The 18,355-nt window shown below is 35.7% G+C and overlaps 1 protein-coding gene across 3 annotated transcripts; it reads right to left on the reverse strand.

Annotated features, from left to right (window-relative positions):
- Positions 1-1,603: 1,603 nt before the first annotated feature.
- LOC139523581 (ileal sodium/bile acid cotransporter-like) lies at positions 1,604-17,760 on the reverse strand. 3 transcript variants are annotated; one of them, XM_071317708.1, is made up of 4 exons: positions 17,571-17,760; positions 4,385-4,908; positions 3,549-3,753; positions 1,604-2,746 (listed from the first exon to the last, which is right to left on the reverse strand). In XM_071317708.1, exons 2-4 carry the CDS (start codon positions 4,858-4,860, stop codon positions 2,330-2,332), a joined length of 1,098 nt encoding a protein of 365 aa, XP_071173809.1. In that variant the 5' UTR covers positions 4,861-4,908; positions 17,571-17,760; the 3' UTR covers positions 1,604-2,329. The 3 variants fall into 3 exon arrangements, with proteins under 3 accessions (XP_071173809.1, XP_071173808.1, XP_071173810.1); XM_071317707.1 differs by lacking the exon at positions 17,571-17,760 and adding an exon at positions 7,617-8,657; XM_071317709.1 differs by lacking the exon at positions 17,571-17,760 and having other exon boundaries at positions 4,385-5,438.
- Positions 17,761-18,355: the final 595 nt, after the last annotated feature.

The following is an 18,355-nucleotide window of genomic DNA, read 5'->3' on the forward strand; positions in this document are numbered from 1 at the left end:
GGTAAAATGTGATTTTTTTTTTTAGAAAATAACACATTTACAGAAAAAAATATTTACCACAAGGAGGGGCAAAAGATACCAGAGGGGCATTTAAACTTTTTTGGTATTTGAAAGTCAATATTTTCCATTTCTTTTTATCAGTCTTCCCGGGACTGAGGGAACTTATCGAACTCATATATATGTAAATACAAGTAGATCTGTATGGTCGGCGTTCTATCGAACTGTCAGAGTGGAGTTTATATCTCATAAGGTCTGCATGGTCGCCCCTTTACCAGGCTTTGGTAAAATAATAAATAATGAAAAATAATTAGGTAAAAGTAATTCAAACAGAAATATTTGATGTTAGTGTAATAAGTTGAATAAGACAATTAAAACTAAACACACAATAAAGCAACACTGTAGGACGCATTGGTTAAAAAGGTGGGGTCTGTGATTGGATCCTAAAATGTATCGTTTTTTTTCTCGGAAAATTAGAAAAAATACGTGAAAATTAAAGAAAAGTAGTTTTATTCTCCCTCTTTTTGGAATGTATGGATCCGCCCTGATACTTATCTACCTCTTTAGAACCACGGTTTTGCTACATAATCAAGTTTGTTATAGTCTGGATTAACATGAAGCAGATATAGTCTCATAACTATCCGAATTTAAACCACAGAAATTGAACTCTCCTTTAGAGAACGGTGAAATTTGTATTTCGTATTTTTACTAATACAAAAGATTATTTCAGAGCTAGGTAAGACTTTACTATGATACCGCCCCGTTTAGCATATATACGAATTTAAGTTAATGTGTATAACGTATGTATAAACATAATACTATTAAAATGTTTTAGACAAAATACTCGCCGTCGAAATACTCGGAACAACTGTTACGAATAATTAAAGGCAACAGTATTATACCGCTGTTCGGAATTCAAAAATCGATTGGGAGAAAAACAAACTAAAACTGAGGGAAACACATCAAATATAAAAGGAGAACTACGACACAACAGAAAAGCAACACTAAAATGTTACACACACAGAAACGAACTATTATATTAATATCACAATAGCCATGTTCCTCACTTGGTACAAGACATTTTAAGAAAAAAGATGGTGGGTTGAACCTGATTATGTGACTAGCCAAACCTCGAACTTTTATGGCAATGTTAAATATAACACTAACATGACACCATTACATGACACCATTACATGACAGGAATATACTGTACAAATAAATGCAAGAATATTCAGGACAGAGAATTACACAAATAAACAATTACATTATAGTACATTTCGACAACGAAACACTGAAGTGAACAAAAGACAAACAACAATGCAACACACACAGAAACAAACTATAACAATTGCAATTTTCCTGACTTGGTACAGCACATTTTTTCAGAAAAATAGTGGGTTGAACCTGGTTTTGTGGCTAGCCAAAACTCCTGCTTTTATGGCAATGTTAAAATGACAACATTGCATGACAGGACTACAATAGGAATAAATGGGAGAACATATAGGACAGAGAAACACACGAATAAAAGCTATCAAATATAATTCCGACGATAGAAGAAGTCACTGTATAATCAGTGTGTAGATACTTTATTATAGATCTACGCAATAATAAGTTTCGTTGGAATATTTTGCGCAATAAAAGTTTGCGATCAGGTGACATTTCTCAAACATAATAGTTAGGTACCGAGTACTATGTTTTAGTATATATAAGGCAAATTTTATGATATTTAAGTATATATATATATTTTTAAATGTATCGCTCACTTTATCATATTTTTAGATATACTATACATTTGTACCATAAGCGGTTTGTGGTATGCGACACCGGTATACGATTAGGGTACGTGATAAGAGAGTGAGATAAGGGGGATAAGGGTGTACGATAAGGTGTGTGTGTTAGAAAGTATGCTATGTTCAGTGGTTGTCTGCTTATGTGGTTCATACGCGTTTCTCGTTTCTCGTTTTTATATAGATTAGACCGTTGGTTTTCCCGTTTGAATGGTTTTACACTAGTAATATTTACGACCCTTTATAGCTTGCTGTTCGATGTGAGCCTAGGCTCCGTGTTGAAGGCCGTATATTGACCTATAATGGTTTACTTTTATAAATTGTGACTTGGATGGAGAGTTATCTCATTGGCACTCATACCACATCTTCCTATATCTATATAGCATTAATTTTGTACATGTATATATGATATATATTTTAATGCTACCATCTGTATTACTTATTCAAAACAGTAGTATAAACCGGTAAATATATGACAAATTAGCTGATATGAACATCAACAATATAAATAACGTTAGATATAAAGATCTGAATTGACAACTATATCATAACTTGCTGTCCACATTTACATTTTCTTGCTTTTCCGTGGGGTCTTTTTTGTTCGAAAGTTTAAATGCTATTCTACAAATAATTGTAAAGATCACCAGTATTGTGACATTAAAAATTCCAAATATTAGAGGAAACATAGCAATTTTGGTGGATTCTTCAAGTTTAAATGACACGAAAATTAATGTCAAACACAGAGCAACGTTCTGTGATGATACTTCAATAGCAACTGTTCGACATTGATTTCGAGTAAAACAACATGCCCATGCCCCTAGGTACCCGATCAATAGACCAAATATAGGCATCAGTGATGCTGCACACCATAACTTCCATCCTACGTCAAACATCTGTGGGTAGAGATAGAAGTTGATACCAGTAACAAGTAGGATGAAGAGGAATCCTATACCCCCTCCTATCTGAAATGTGAATAAAGTGGATTACATCAATTCAACTTATCTTGTTGCATTGACCGACAAATTATCTGAGACTATAAAATATGCATATATATATCCATACTTGCTTCTACCAAATATGTGTGTGTGTTTGTGAGCGAGGGTGTGTCATTTTAAAAAAAAATATTTTGTTATAGTATTTTATATGTTTTTTAGATTGTTTGTTACAGTTGCTTTTTTTTTCTTTTCTCTTTTTTTAAGTATTTCCCTTGATTTTTGAGAAAATGGGTGCTAACCCGATTTTTTGTGTCTTTTTCGTCTCTGAAATCACTAATGGCATGTATTGCATGTAAAATCATTGTCTCCGTAAATAAAAAAAAAGAATATGTACATAATTATCCAGCCATTTTAAAAAGGGGGGTTCCTAATCCAGGACAAATGGGGGGTTTCAACTACATGTTCCCATTCAAATGAATTGATCGTCCAAAAAAGGGGGGTTCCAAGTTCAAACGCCCGTAGGCCCTCCCCCACCCCCTGCCGGATCTGCCATTGTGATTGAATTGAAAAAGGCTAAAGTGAGATTTGTAGATGTGTTATTTCCTTATAGATTAACCTTCTGTTCAAAGTCTGCAGATTAAACATGTATGTTCCATGTGTAAGGTGTTGTCTTTCTTGTTTCAATGATTTGTATGAAAAGTCTTGAACCCTTTTCTCTTGTCATCAGATTATAATTATTGTGTTTTACTTATTCCTGACGTAATTTTTTAAGCGCATGAATGTTTATTGCCTGAACATGCTGAAAGTAGTATCTAGTTATTAAACTTACATTTACAACAATTGCTGCAACTTTCGGCAATTTTCGGAGGATAAGCATTCCAACAGATACTGGTATCAAAATAAGGACCAGACCAGTAGCTATTTTTACGTAGGGAATCGTCAAATACTGAGACGAGAAACTGCTATAGTATATATATAGATTCAACGGCATCATACCAATAGCAAGTGTGGTCGCCAATGACGTCATACAAACGCTGTAACAAGAAATATAGACAAATTTTGAAATGTCTAATTATCAAATAAATGATGATTAAAAATTAAGCATTGTAAAATAATAATTTCTTGTCCGAAAGTAGTGAAAAATACACGAAACAACATATAAAATATGAGTACAAAAGATACTAGTAGCCGGGTCCTTAATTACGTGACTGTGCTATCTACACGGAGCTACTCGTGATGACGTATATATAAATTAATGTTTACAAAGCATGGATTACAGATATAAATGTAAAAGGTACATAATTTAAAGCAATAAAAAAAACCGACGACAAAATCAACTATTTTGTCAAGTTTATTGTCGGTTGTCTTTGTGTCGTTTAAAATTTGATTCTTTCTTATCTTCAGGCGGAAGAGGAAGCTTTTTGCTTTTATACTTCACTGATCATACTTTAATATTTAAAATAATTCCTTTGGAGCACCACTTATGTAAAAATAATGATTTGGATTGTTTTACTTTGTGTAAAATTTTTGGACAAAATTTAGTGTTTTTGTCCCTAAGTGTATTTTGGTGATGATATTTAAACAAAACAATTATTGGTTGTATTCAAGCGTTTTGATAAAACTAAAAGTAGGCAGAAAATCTATATTTAGCTATCAATACCATACCTTAAAACTACGTCTCCGGAACACCAGTATGTTATCAAATTCGACAAACTTCCTCCTGGACATGTACCGAGTAGGAGCATCCCTAGAGCATTATAATGATCAAGCTGAAAGGCATGCACCAACCCGAAAACCACTAACGGATAGACTATAAACTGCAATGCCATTCCGATTATAGCTGGAAGTGGTCTTTTGATCTGTTGGATCAGTTTATCTACTTCAATGGTACAACCAAGCGACATCATTATGATTGCAAGAAGAACAATCAAAAGAGAACTCGTGAGCCTCTTTAATATAACTGCTGTAGGATCAATTACTACATCTAATGTTGTGTTGTTAAATGATGTGTTGGTGTTAAGCATTGTGTTGTTATTGAACATTGTGTTGTTGAATGTTGTGTTTCTGAATGTTGTATTGTTGAATGCTGTGTTGATTAGAACTGATGTAGTCATTTCACTGACTACATGTATATCTGTCATCGTCAAAACAGTCTAGCGAAACTAATGAGTACCATTTACTGTAATTCTCTGAAAATACAAGCTAATGTGTCTCAACATTAATGATGCTTAAACAAATAGGATCAATTCTAACTCAACCAATATAACCTATGTCAAACTACAATTATCACACGCATAGATGGACAATTATCACACGCATAGATGGACAAGTCGATTAGAAAATGACCACAGTTGGCATTCCAATGATAATACAAAAAGCTACTCAAAATTCACAGTTTACATCCCTGCCATTCGGTTTATAGTCACCAGGGTAGTTGGCTCTACGACGTACCACGTCTTTTAAATTTCATATAAAGTTTATTTCGGATTTGGCCGTCTTCTTGCATCCTTTGCAAGTATTCTGACAATCAAAAAGATGTTTCCTTCTGAAACAATTCTTTTTTCAACAGCTTCCTTATACATATCATTAATCATGTAAATTAATATAAAAAAGAAGATGTGGTATGATTGCCAATGAGACAACTATCCACAAAAGACCAAAATGACAAGACTGTATTCTTAAACATGCATCTATTTAGTCAAAACACCTCCCAATTTGTAAGACAAATGAATTCAAATCACCTGCTAAGTGTAAACTAATTTTATAACACTACTTAAACAAAAAGGCACTGAATACGAATACATTGTACGTTAAAAACGTAACAATAACCCAAATATTATTGTTACGTTCTTAATCAATCGGTTCCAAACCCAAACTATAATTCCGACAATTACTGTTTCACGAAACAATAACTAGGTTTCTAACTACGTACATGTATTTCAGGATGTCAATATTGACGATTTCTAGGATGAAAATAAGATCATTCTCTATACTCTAAATCCAATCCAGACCCTTAAGAATGGACTATTTGTATCACCTTACAATGATGAAGCCACCGCTGCACACGTGCTTCACGGGAAGAATTTTAAGGCGCAAGAGCAATATACTACTGCTTTATTTAACTTCGACCATGTACGAGCGGGAAAGATATACACCTTAAATTGGAAAACGTGTGCAAATCATATATCCAGGAGAGGCTATATTGAAAAGGACTGACACAAAGTGATCATGTCGCTGAGTGTTTATACGTGTTTTCGCCTCACACTAAGTCCCTACTTTACATCTTCATCAAATCTAATTATGATTGAAAAGTCCTTTCGGTGTTGGGGGTTGTCGCTGCGGGTGTACGAGAGTAGGTGCTTTGTTTAATTTCTAGACAATGTTGTTACAAGGAATTAAAAGAGATGTTGTACAAAATGTACATTACTCAGGCGACGACCCAAATTTGAATCACTGTAAAGATTTATGTTCATTGATGCTTACGCTTTTTCGCCATTTTCTAAAAAGTCCTCCCTAATAGAGGAAGCCTTGGATAACAAATACATATTTTTTTCAATCTATAATTAATTTACTTCGGTTTACATTAAAATTTCTTTTCCAAAACATGTTTAATCTAATTTTACCAAACATCAATTCAATAAATAAACACTCAACTTGCAATGGCGTGCAGCGTGCGTCATGTATTGTCGATATGTTTTTTCATTCTTTTTCGGGAACACAATTTTGTCAACCTCGATAAAAAGAATAATCTTACTTGCTCAACGGAAGACAGCAACGAGGGTAGGAATCCCCCCCCCTTTTTTCACATCATCATAAAAAACATTATCATTACAGAGGACCATCCTTATTTATTATAATCATTCTAACAAAGTATTTATTTAATCTGCTTACAAGATGTTTGTATTTTTCCAATTGTATATATAAAAAAGAAGATGTGGTATGATTGCCAATGAGACAACTCCCCACAAGAGACTAATGACACAGAAGTAAAACAACTATTATATGTCAACGTAAGGCTCTCAATAATGTTCAAAGCCTATACCGCATGGTCAACTATAAAAGGCCCCGTAATGACAAATGTAAAAGCAATTCAAAAGAGAAATTGCAGTTGTATCATTCTATGAATTCTAATTTGCTTCAAATAACAAATAAGAACAGGCCAATGATACACATGCAACAATTATGTATATAATGAATTACATATCACTACCAATTTAAAAAGAAAAGGAATTATTTGTGTTTATTTCCCATTAAGTCCTTTACTATATTATATAACTATTTCCCAAAATGGCGGTGTTTTGGAATCCCAATCGGCTCAAATTTATCGATAGCCGTGTTGAATATTCGATCGATACTTGAAGAAATTCTATTGAGATCATTCCCATGAACATTTCTGTTAAGTGTGAAAGGGTAAAATTTAATTTGATTTGGTTACATAGTTTTAGAAGAGTAGATTAAAAGAGCAAAACTGCACGGCTTCTGAGCAAAATATCAAATAATCACAATTTTATAATTTAGAAAGTCTATGATCACTTACGTGAAATATTAAAGTTTTATAAAATTCCGTTAATGTTCCAAACACAATTTTAATTTAAGTATACCCACTGAGGTCTCATACATTGATATATCATAATACCGGAAAAATGAAGTTCAACTTTGACATTCATATTATATATTCTTTATCTCATATATGACTGATTGAATGTTAACTGGTATCCCTAAGGTGCTTGTTTTTTTATCAGGAAGTTTTCTTGGGAAAAAATTCCCTCGGATTCATATAAATGTTTAATTTTAAAATCAACTTGTAATAATTTTATAGAACCTATTAAGCTACAATACATTGTTTCTTATTATGAAGAATATCCGTTAAATATTTAAACATATATACTATACTTACAGTTCAAAAGGAGAAAATTTTAGAAGTCCCGCATCACCAGCTTCTATAAAAAGGGTCCGCGTGTTATCGTATTATAAATGTATTTGTTTATCAGTCAAAACAACAACAAGCTTTGTTTCAACCGTAAGCATGATAAGATTTGATACGTACAAATACAGTATTGATATCGTCGGACTTTGACGTTAATAAAACTAGTGTATATTTGACCCCTGACGATTCAAACATGTTGACAGTTAACATAACTAGTTCCGATGTCATGTAGTTACTTGAAAGACTTCTAAATTTATGTAACATGTTCTTGGTCATAAAGTTGAACTCTACAGCATAGAAATAAAAAATCTTACTTAAATAAGGTGGTCTATACTAACATTTCGGTAGAATTATTGATGGAATGTACCAAAATTACCATAAAATTAGTCTCTTAACTATGTACGTCGTAGCTACCATCCCCTTCCCTTTCATGAATGTGACCTACCGAATTAGACAATTTACCGGATTTTTTTATTACATAAGGAACACGACGGGTGCCACATGTGGCGCAGGACCTGATTACCCTTCCGGAGGACCTGAGATCACCCCTAGTTTTGGTGGGATTCGTGTTGTTTATTCTTTAGTTTTCTATGTTGTGTCATGTGTACTACTGTTTGTCTGTTTGTCTTTGTCATTTTAGCCATGGCGTTGTCAGTTTATTTTCGATTTATGAGACTGTTCCTGTGGTATATTTCGTCCCTCTTTAACATTCATTTTTGAACTTGCACCAACAATTATCAGTTTAACTTACAGTTAAACTTTGCATTTTAAATACTTAAAGGGGGTTTTATCTGATTTTTCAGCGACATCAGTTTTATTCTACAATCAAAAACATCTGTCAGAAAACTTATCTGTACGTGTTTGATATAAATATAAACAATATTTTCGATTCAATTTTTTTTTAAATGCGTTGGACTAATAATTTGTAGTAAACTTATCACTTTATTATGATAAAAGGTTAGTTAGTTCAAACAATATTGTATATTTAAAAGTGCACAAAATACTATCATCCAATAGAAAAATAAGGATTCGGAAACAAGAAGAACTTTTATAAATCAGTATCCCTAAGAAAAACGAAGTTTAACTGAAATTAGTAGATAAGAAACTAACTATCTTAGATGTTAGCATATATTTATTCTCGTACAGCACTCAATAATGAACAAAAAACCAAGCTATAAAAATTCACCAAAGATACCATACCTAGTATAGTTTTGTACGCATATATAATCATTAATACATCGATTTTGATTTTACTGTAATTATTCAAACTGTGCGTAATTTTGTCTGTTTGTTTTTTCTACATTGGCTAGAGGTACATGTATAGGGGAGGGTTGAGATAATAAAAAAAGACATGTTTAACCCCGCTGCATTTTTGCGCCTGTCCCAAGTCAGGAGCCTCTGGACTTTGTTAGTCTTGTATGCTTTTTAATTGTAGTTTTTTGTGTATAATTCGGAGTTTAGTATGCCGTCCATTTTCACTGAACTAGTCTACGTATTTGTTCAGGGGCAAGTTGAAGGACTCCTCCGAGTGCGGTATTTTCTCGCTGCATTGAAGACCCATTGTTGGCCTTCGGCTGTTGTCTGCTCGATGGTCGGGTTGTTGCCTCTTTGACATATTCCCCATTTTCATTCTCAATTGTATAATATAGTTAAATCAGCTATAAAAGGACGTAGTGATTTGACACAAGATATTTTTTGTTTCATTGTTGAAAGCCGTACGGTAACATATAATTGCTTAAATTCACACGTTGTTTTTGACTCTGTTGGAATTTTTTCTTTGACAATTATACCACAACTCCTTATTTTAAATTAAAGAACAATATTTGAAGTTCCAGTGATTAGGAAAAGTTCGATCTTAAAAAATATCGTGGGTCAAAAGATTAAAATTTAGAGGACAAATTGTATGTCGTACATGCGTATGCATACCTTTACATGCAACATAATCAATTCTTTCATGTGGTAACTGAATGTTACTACTCTTTATAACATGCATTTTACATGTTATATGACATCACCTAGACATGTTTTACATGTACGCCCTACACGACAACATCATTCGAAAATATATTTATCAGATGAAATTATTTTTCTAGATTGATCTTAAGTTTACCAAATGTAAGAGCTGTTCATTAATATTTATACATACTAAAACACACCCGCGAAATCGCGGGGAAATAGAGCGTATGTAAACTGTAAAACAATTATAACTTGAGAATTCCAGGAGAGGTATCATAGTCAAAAGTACTTGGGGGCTGGGCACATTTTTTTTGTCCTCCCCCTTTTTTCCAAATACCGATTTTTATTCTTTTTGTCTTTCTGTATACTATGAACATACATATATATATATATATATATACTACTACTAGAACACACCCGTGATATCACGGGTCCGTGGCTGAATTAAAGTATATAACTATGCGCAAGCCTTATTTTAGTATTAGTATTGTCATCTGATAAAGTCATGCCGATTATAAGATATATACAGTTTTTCTCTGCTTTCAAGTCTTTCTGTTTGAACCCGTCGAACTGAAACAATATTATTAATTATTTGGAAAACAAAAGGTCCTGGAATGGAGTATTTTATTAATCAACAGCATTGTCCTATATAAGTTATAAATAAAGTTGAATTCTTTGCTTCGCTGTTTTACGTGTTCCTTCATATGCCTCTGAAGGTGTAGGCCAACTGTTTGCATCATCTTTACTTGGCCTTTTACTCATGATTAATCCTAAATACACAATCTGAAAAACACAATAAAAGCTAGTTATAACATATGCTAAATATATACATCATACTACTGGTATATTGCCTTAATATGTAAAGTTACCTTGCGGTGCCAGAGTTCTGACACCGTGGACATCTAAATTTTACCATAGTGTCCGCCAGCTCTGGTGTCAAATCTACACATGCTCCATGGTACCACTCATGACAAAAATCACACTGTATCATAAACAGTCCATTATCTGGTTTTCTGCACAAACAGTACAAATCTGGGTTAGTCGCCTTAGTCACATCTTCACCGTCCTGTAACCGGTGCTGGCACTGTTTTAACCAGGGTGGTACTTCTCTGTCCTTACAGGGCTTTAAACGGTCATGATTTATTGTCAGTACAGATTTTTGTAGTTTTATCTTGTAAACATACGAAGATAATTTTTCACATACAAGTCCTGGACCTTTCCAAGGTGGGTCCAATTTCTTCGCTCTACCTTTAATTTTTGCTGTGTCTAAAACATAAACTAAATCTCCTATTTTGTATTCTCTTTCTAGAATACGTACATCATAATCACGTTTCATGGTATTCTGAGTAGTTTTTAGCGTATTGCGCGCTATTTCGTGTGCAGATGTTATGGCATCTCGGAGTCTCATCACATACTCATCTTGTGACTCATCTGTTTTAGCACCAGGTACACTGTACAATAAATCAACAGGCTGGTTAACCTCTCTCCCAAGCATCAGCATGTTTGGCGTAAAACCAGTACTTCTGTTGACTGACGATCGAACAGATCCTGCCAACTGTGCCAAATGTTCATCCCAATTGTCTTGTTGTTTAGACACAAAACAACGGACTACGTCCATTAAGGTTCTGTTGCAACGTTCTGCTTCTCCGTTTGATGATGGTCTGTACGGAGTAGTTTTTGCTTTGTGCATTTGCAAGATTTCACAGATGGATTTGAAAAGCTTGCTTTCAAAATTGCGTCCTTGGTCTGTAAAAACCTGAAATGGGAATCCAAAACGAGAGAAAAACTTGTTCACTGCAGCTCTTGCCGTATGCTCTGCGGTTTGTGCTGGTAACGGAATGCATTCCATCCATTTGGAAAACTGGTCAACCATAACTAGTACATGAGCATTCCCAAATTTCGTCTCTGGCAGTGGTCCTAGAAAATCTAAGTGGACACGCTCCATTGGTGCACCTGCATGAAACTGGGTAAGCGGACATTTCGCCTTTCTGTTTGGCTTCTTGTGTAAATTGCATGTACTGCATGTCTTCACAAAGTCTCTTATTTTTTTGTGTCATACCATACCATTGATATTTTGCCTTAATTCTCAATGTGGTCCTATTCATACCTTGATGACCTGCAGCAGGAATATCATGACATAATGATATCACTTGTTCAACAAGATCTCTAGGTACCACAAGTCTTGGTGTTCTGTCTTTTTTGTCCAAATTTCTCAATATTTCATTATCGTCTAGGTAAAAACATATCTTTGTTAATCCAATATTTCTTAGCTATTGGACTGCATCTGAATATTGTAGCTTCTGATGGTTCTGTGTTGTCCCTGAACCATACCAGTATTAACTCCAAGTCTGGGTCTTTAGACTGATAATCTCGTAATTGTTCTGGTGAATAAGTACTAGCTTCTATACCAGTCTCAGTAATGGCATTTACATTTAGAAGGTCCAAATATGTCGCGTAAACTGACATACCAAGTGGTGTAGTGACTATTTCAACTGAACTGTGGCAAACATTTTGGTTCTGACTCACTGTATATTGATTTGTACTGTCAAATACTTGTTGCTGGACCCGAGATGTACCTAAATTCTCGTTCACGTGACTAGTCACGTTCTGGTCCTCATCTTGTGATATTGAACTGTCTGGTCTAGTAATGTCCTCTGTAATTACATGTATATGTTGGGTATTGTCCTGTTTCAGTAAATTGTCATCAGAAATCAAAGAACTCGGTAGTACTGTGTGTGGTCCTATAGGTTCAAAACTTTTACAGTCCTGATGTGAAGCTAAAGGAATAACATTATCTACGTCTTCTTGAAAACCAAGCCAACTTTTGTGAGCACGAGTACAGTATTCGCATGCTCCACAGGGTAGGTTGTGCTTTAGCACGTTCCCAGCGGCTAATCTATTCTGTGGACAGGCTAAATCTGGCAGACGTGATAATGCGTCCACGTTTTGGTGTCTTTTACCTGGCCTGTGTTTTACCGTCATGTGATACTGGCTTAGCTCCTCTAGCCATCGAGCTAGTTGTCCTTGTGGCTCTTTAAAGTTTCATGCTATGGTCTGTACGGACTATAAACTCTCGTCCTAAAAGGTAATGTCTGTAATGTCTGGTGAATTTCACTACAGCAAGCAATTCTTTTCTTGTATTGCAATACCGCTTTTGCTCATGGGTCAAAGAAAAACTTCCGTATGCAACGGGACGCTCTACTCCATCTTGGACTTGTATCAATTCTGCTCCAATTGCGAAATTGGAAGCATCTGTGTCCAAAATAAACGGGTCTTTATTGTTGGGTAATGCCAATAAAGGAGTAGTTGTCAATACCTCTACAAGTTTGTCAAAAGCCTCTTGCTCTGAGTCTCTCCATTTGTACGGTTTCTTACCGGTCAATTGATACAAAGGGTAAGACAGATCTGCAAAATTCTTTATGAAAGTTCTATGGTAATTGGCAAAGCCTAGAAATTGTTCAACCTCTCTGGTTGTCGTAGGTACTTTCCATTTCTTGACAACTTCAACATACTCACTGCCAATAGCCATACCATCTCTATTGATTGTTCTGCCTAAAAAGTCTATTTCCTTTTTAAAGAAATCACATTTCCTGGGTTTCAATTTCAGCCCATACTCTCTGAAACGTTCAAAAACTGATCTTAAATTCCGTAAGTGGTCTTCAAATGTCTTTCCCATTACTAGGATATCGTCTGGGAAGGCAAGTACAACATTCCATGTTAAGCCTCGGAGAACGAGATTCATTACTCTTGAATATGTCCCTGGGGCATTGCAAAGGCCAAAACTCATGCGGACAAAGTGGAATAATCCGTATTTAGTGATGAAGGCGGTCTTTTCTTTGTCTGAGTCCTTCACTTTTACCTGATAATACGCACTATTTGCGTCCAATTTTGAAAACCATTCATTTTCTGCCAAAGTGTCCAAACATTCGTCTATCAGAGGTAGCGGGTAGACATCTTTTTTCGTCACGGAATTCAATTTCCTGTAATCTATACACCAGCGCACGTTGCCATCGCGCTTGCGCACAAGTACTGGCGCAGATGCCCATTCTGATATAGATGGTTCTATTATACCTGCATCTAACATTTTCTTTAAATGGCTTTCTTCTTCGTGTGCAAAACACATGGGTGTTCGTCTTATTCGTTGTTTGATAGGGCGCGCATCACCTGTATCAATCTCATGTTCAATGTGGCTAAATGTTCCCAAGTCAAAATCATCTAGTGCGAAAACATCAACAAATTCATGAAGTAAATTCGCAACTTTGGACTGTTGGTCTTTAGTGAGTGTACTGGATTTATCCAATATGTTCTGTAACTGTTCCGGTAGTGGGTTGTTATCTCTGGCTATTCCCGTTGTTGCTACTGACGGGGCTGGCCCCGTTTCAACTACATCAGCTTCAATTGCTTCGCCTAAAAGAGTTCCCTTTTGCAAAACTATCTTGTTATTTGTTACATTCAGTAAACTGACACATGGCAAAACACTAGCATTGTAATAACCACGTGGGATTAACAAATCTATCTCTTTATTAGGTTCAATTATGAAATCTGTTAACTCTGCCGACAAATCTGACTCTAATTGTACAACTGAATTAGGAGGTATGACTGTTCTATGTGGAACGGTAATTTTGGCAACTCTTGCTATGGCGTTCACCGGTGGTACCAGTCCAACATCTCCATGAACCATAGGTAATGCTTCTCCATTGATGAAAAGTACCAATTTTCTGCAATCTAGAATCACTTTTGCTCTAACAAGAAAATCAAGTCCTAATAGCATGTCATTATCAATTGGCGCAACATAAATATCTGTCCTGTATGATCTTTCACCAATTTTCAATTCGACTGGTCCCACTACAAATGCATCCATGTGCATACCACGCCCTGCTGCCTGCATTGTCGTTTTTCTTTTGATGGGTGGTTTCTTAATGAAAAATTCGAAAACTTTGTCGGAAATTATTGTAACTTCCGCTGCGGTATCTACATGTTCTACCGAAATTACTGACTGTGCCTGTACTTTTAGAGTGAATCGAAGCATAGATGATGAACCTAACTGGCAAATAGTTCCTCCTAAATGTACAGGATCTTGCATCTGAAGGTCAATTACTTCCTGTAAATGGTTCTTAGGCTGCTTTTTGTGCAATGGTGAATTAGACAAAGTATCTGTAGATGTTGAATTGTCACTTGTTTTTAACGGGGTAATCCCCGAAACAGGTGTCTTGTTAATATCGTTTGAAATAGTGTTCAATGTTAGGCGGTTAGGTTTGGACTGAGTCAGGGTTCCGCCCTCTAGCCCGACTCTTTCTGGTTTAAAGAATCTGGATTACTATTTCCTGTCGGCGACTGTAATTCAGGACAGTCCCGTTGTATGTGTCCAAACTAATGACAGAAATAGCAAGCCATATTTGCTAATTTCTCAGGTGGTATGGGTCCCCAGCGCCTTCTAAATGGTGATTGACGCTGGTTATCTTGCCTATTATCCCTGTTACGCCATTGTTGGCGACTACCTTGCTTGTTGGTTTGCTGGCTAAATGGTTGGGCTGCTGGCTGGACTTCATTCTGTGCAGGGAACTGTTTTGCCTGCTGTTGTTTTTGAAACTGCTGTTTAAGGTCTCCTATTTCCTGTTTATGCAATGCTTCCATAGCAGTCATCTTTTCTAGCAATGTTTCCATTTGTTTAGACAATTCAGACTTTGTGTCCGTCTTATCAATAGCATGAACAGCTAAGTCGCTATCATAATCATAACTATGTTCATCCTGATTAGGTGTTGGGTCACGTCTACCTGTTGGTTTACCAAATATAGCTGTGTGGGTATGTTGGAACCATTTTATCTGATCGATTGCTGCTTCAACAGATGTTGGTCTGGCTGTGGCTCCATGTTGACCAGCTTCTTTATCTGAGCATCCCTGGCATATTTTCCAGATAGCTTGTGTGTACATATAATTGTCGGGAAGATCTCTAAATGCTTTACAGGCTAACGAGAGAACTCGATCTGCCCAATCTTCCAATTTTTCATTTGCATTTTGACGTGCACTCATGAACTGCACTTGCAACGTCTCAGGCAAGTCTTGAAAGTTAAACCTTTTCTCAAGTTTGTGAATAACATCAAAATAATCCACACCCTGGTCCCTGTCGAATAAATTTGCATAGTAATCACCTGCTTTGCCATGTAAACACCAACACAATCGGTCTTTTCGTTCCGTGGTAGTCCACGATAAACGATCAGCACACCTCTGAAACTTTGTGTAAAAAGTTTTCCAACTTGATGAACCATCATACTTTAGTCCTTTTGGTATTTCTTAGTTCTTTGATTTTGCTTTAGCTGGTAACATTAATTGTGGTGACTCATGATAACTTAAAAATGGTCTAGGTGTATACATATTTCTGTTCATTGTAGAGGAGTATGCTGGGTTTGGTGTTCTCAAGGAATATACTGGTTCCCTAAAAATTTCTGGTGAAGGTATTCTGCGTTGAATTTCAGGTAAAGGTATTCTGCGTCTGATTTCTGGTGAAGGTATACGTATTCTGTGTTGAATTTCAGGTGACGGTATCCTACGAGGAATTATAGTTGATGGTGTATGTGATTCTAACCGTTGATGACGTCTTGGGACTGGAACAGGCCTTTCTGTTCTAGGTTTGTGTTCATTGGGTCCTTGTTGCCTTCCCACCTGTGATGTCTGCTGATGTGGATTATGGTCTCGTGAATAATCACGTTTTTCAATGTTTTCATTGGGACCTTGCTGCCATCCCAACTGTGATGTCTCCTGATTTGGATTATGGTTACGTGAATAATCACGGTTTTCACTATTTTCATTGGGACCTTGCTGCCATCCCAACTGTGGGTTCTGATGCTGGGTAGCTTGGTGACGTGAATAATCACGACTGTCAATATTTTCCTCAACATTTAATCTGATACTTGGTTTCGTGTACCCTAATTTATCTGTTCTATGGATGTTTTCTGGCGCAAATTGTCGATCACTAGCAAAATCTTGAACTTTATCTTGATCGTCACACTCAGTTTGAAATAAGGACTTCTTTTCATCTGGTCTGGAGGTTTTTGATGAGTACCGATGGTCTCCATGCTGCATTGTATAATCTAAAATTTTGCTCATTGCTGAACTGGGACGTGATAAATCACGCTTGACTTCCTCATGCTCAGGTTTAAGCAAATATTCATCAGAAGGTGTGTCTGAATCTGAAAAGTCACGAGTTTCTGCATCTTGTTTAGCATGTCCTGAATGAAATGCAGTTGTTTTCACCTCACCCATGTCAACATAATCTTGTAACTCATAACTGAATTGTGGCTGGGAAGTGTATTCAGGTTGCTGGGTAACCGGTGAAAAATCTATCAAATCTATCAATGCTTCAGTAATTTTTAGTCTTGGTATTTCCACAAGATGCTCAGGCTGAATATTACCAAGTGTCTCTCTCATAGACAAAATCTTGTCAGCTATACCATTTCCCACACCAGGCAACAACCTTAATTCTTCATAAGAACAGCTGTTGATTTTAATGCATTGCTGCTGAAAAGCTAATGTTGCCATAATGTTATATTAACACAAATACAATTTAATTAAATCACTGGTTGCTGAACCAGAAAAAAAAAATTCAATGTGTATGTGCTATGTGGCTATCCACACAAAAAACGGCTATTTTTTCGGAAAATTGCTAAATTTATCTGTTGCCGGTTAATTTCGCCATTTTCCGGGCAAAGTTGACAATTTTATAAAACTTGTAAGAATTATGCAACAACAATTTGTAAACACTGTAATTAACGCAAGTTTTTATGCTTATTGTATATCCGTGTTCAAACACTTCATAAATATACTACATGTAGCAATACGAACTCCGCAATTACACGTGACTACTCACTTCTGTGTCTCGCTCCAAATTCTTCTTTTCCACAGGAAACCCTGCTCGCCAAGCGCCAGTGATGTGATTTCCGAGTATTATAACTTAATACTGATATAACTCACCGAATATCTTCTACTATAGCTCTGGTTAAGTCTTAGTACTTGTACTATACTCCCGCCAACACGCCAACTCTCGTTACCTGGTAACTATCCGAGATCTTATCCTGAGTTGGGTAGTTATCAATGGATCATCCCGGGAACCGGACTACGCGGTTTGTCTAACTACCGTACTGTCTACATAGTAATGTCACGTCAATCATACTATATTACACAACAGTGCTCTCGATTTTCTCTTTTCGATCGATACAATTGTTCGAATTTAACTGGGTTTCCGCCTGTACTTGGTGATCCTGAGTATCAATCATAATTATGATAAGTATTTAAATTTTGAACTTGACCATGATAAGTCATGTAATCTTGAATTAAAAGAGTTCATAAACATTTTATTTTGTAACCTTGATTGATACTAGTGCAAATAGATTACACATTGTTAAAGCAGTCGGAAACACGGTTGAAATAGAACAAAAGAATCGAAGCTCTTTGCTAGAGAAGGCGAGAAATGTTTACTGTAATGTTTACTATAGCGACACAAAATTTAAAAGTTAATAGATACAAACAAAATTACAATTTTCTTCTCAATTACGAAGTATTTTATTTTAAAAACGCCATTTGCATAAGTTTTCAATTTATTTAGTACATAGTTAAGCAGAACAATTAGATATCAAGTTGACGACATGGGTATCTTTCAAGTTGGATTTAGAAAATGCATAACCTCCGATTTGCAAAAAAATACCACGGACGGAAAACATATCAATCTATTAGTTCAGTAATTTTCGTGTCTGCCCTTC

The sequence above is a fragment of the Mytilus edulis genome, chromosome 5 (assembly GCF_963676685.1).
Source record: "Mytilus edulis chromosome 5, xbMytEdul2.2, whole genome shotgun sequence".
Lineage (NCBI taxonomy): Eukaryota > Metazoa > Mollusca > Bivalvia > Mytilida > Mytilidae > Mytilus > Mytilus edulis.

Excerpts from the sequence above, each read along its gene's own strand:
- LOC139523581 (XM_071317708.1), bottom strand. The coding sequence starts at position 4,860 with ATGACAGATATACATGTAGTCAGTGAAATGACTACATCAGTTCTAATC. Across the intron at positions 3,754-4,384 it reads TCCGGAGACGTAGTTTTAAG|CGTTTGTATGACGTCATTGG; the intron begins GTATGGTATTGA and ends TTCTTGTTACAG. Across the intron at positions 2,747-3,548 it reads TTGCAGCAATTGTTGTAAAT|ATAGGAGGGGGTATAGGATT; the intron begins GTAAGTTTAATA and ends TTCACATTTCAG.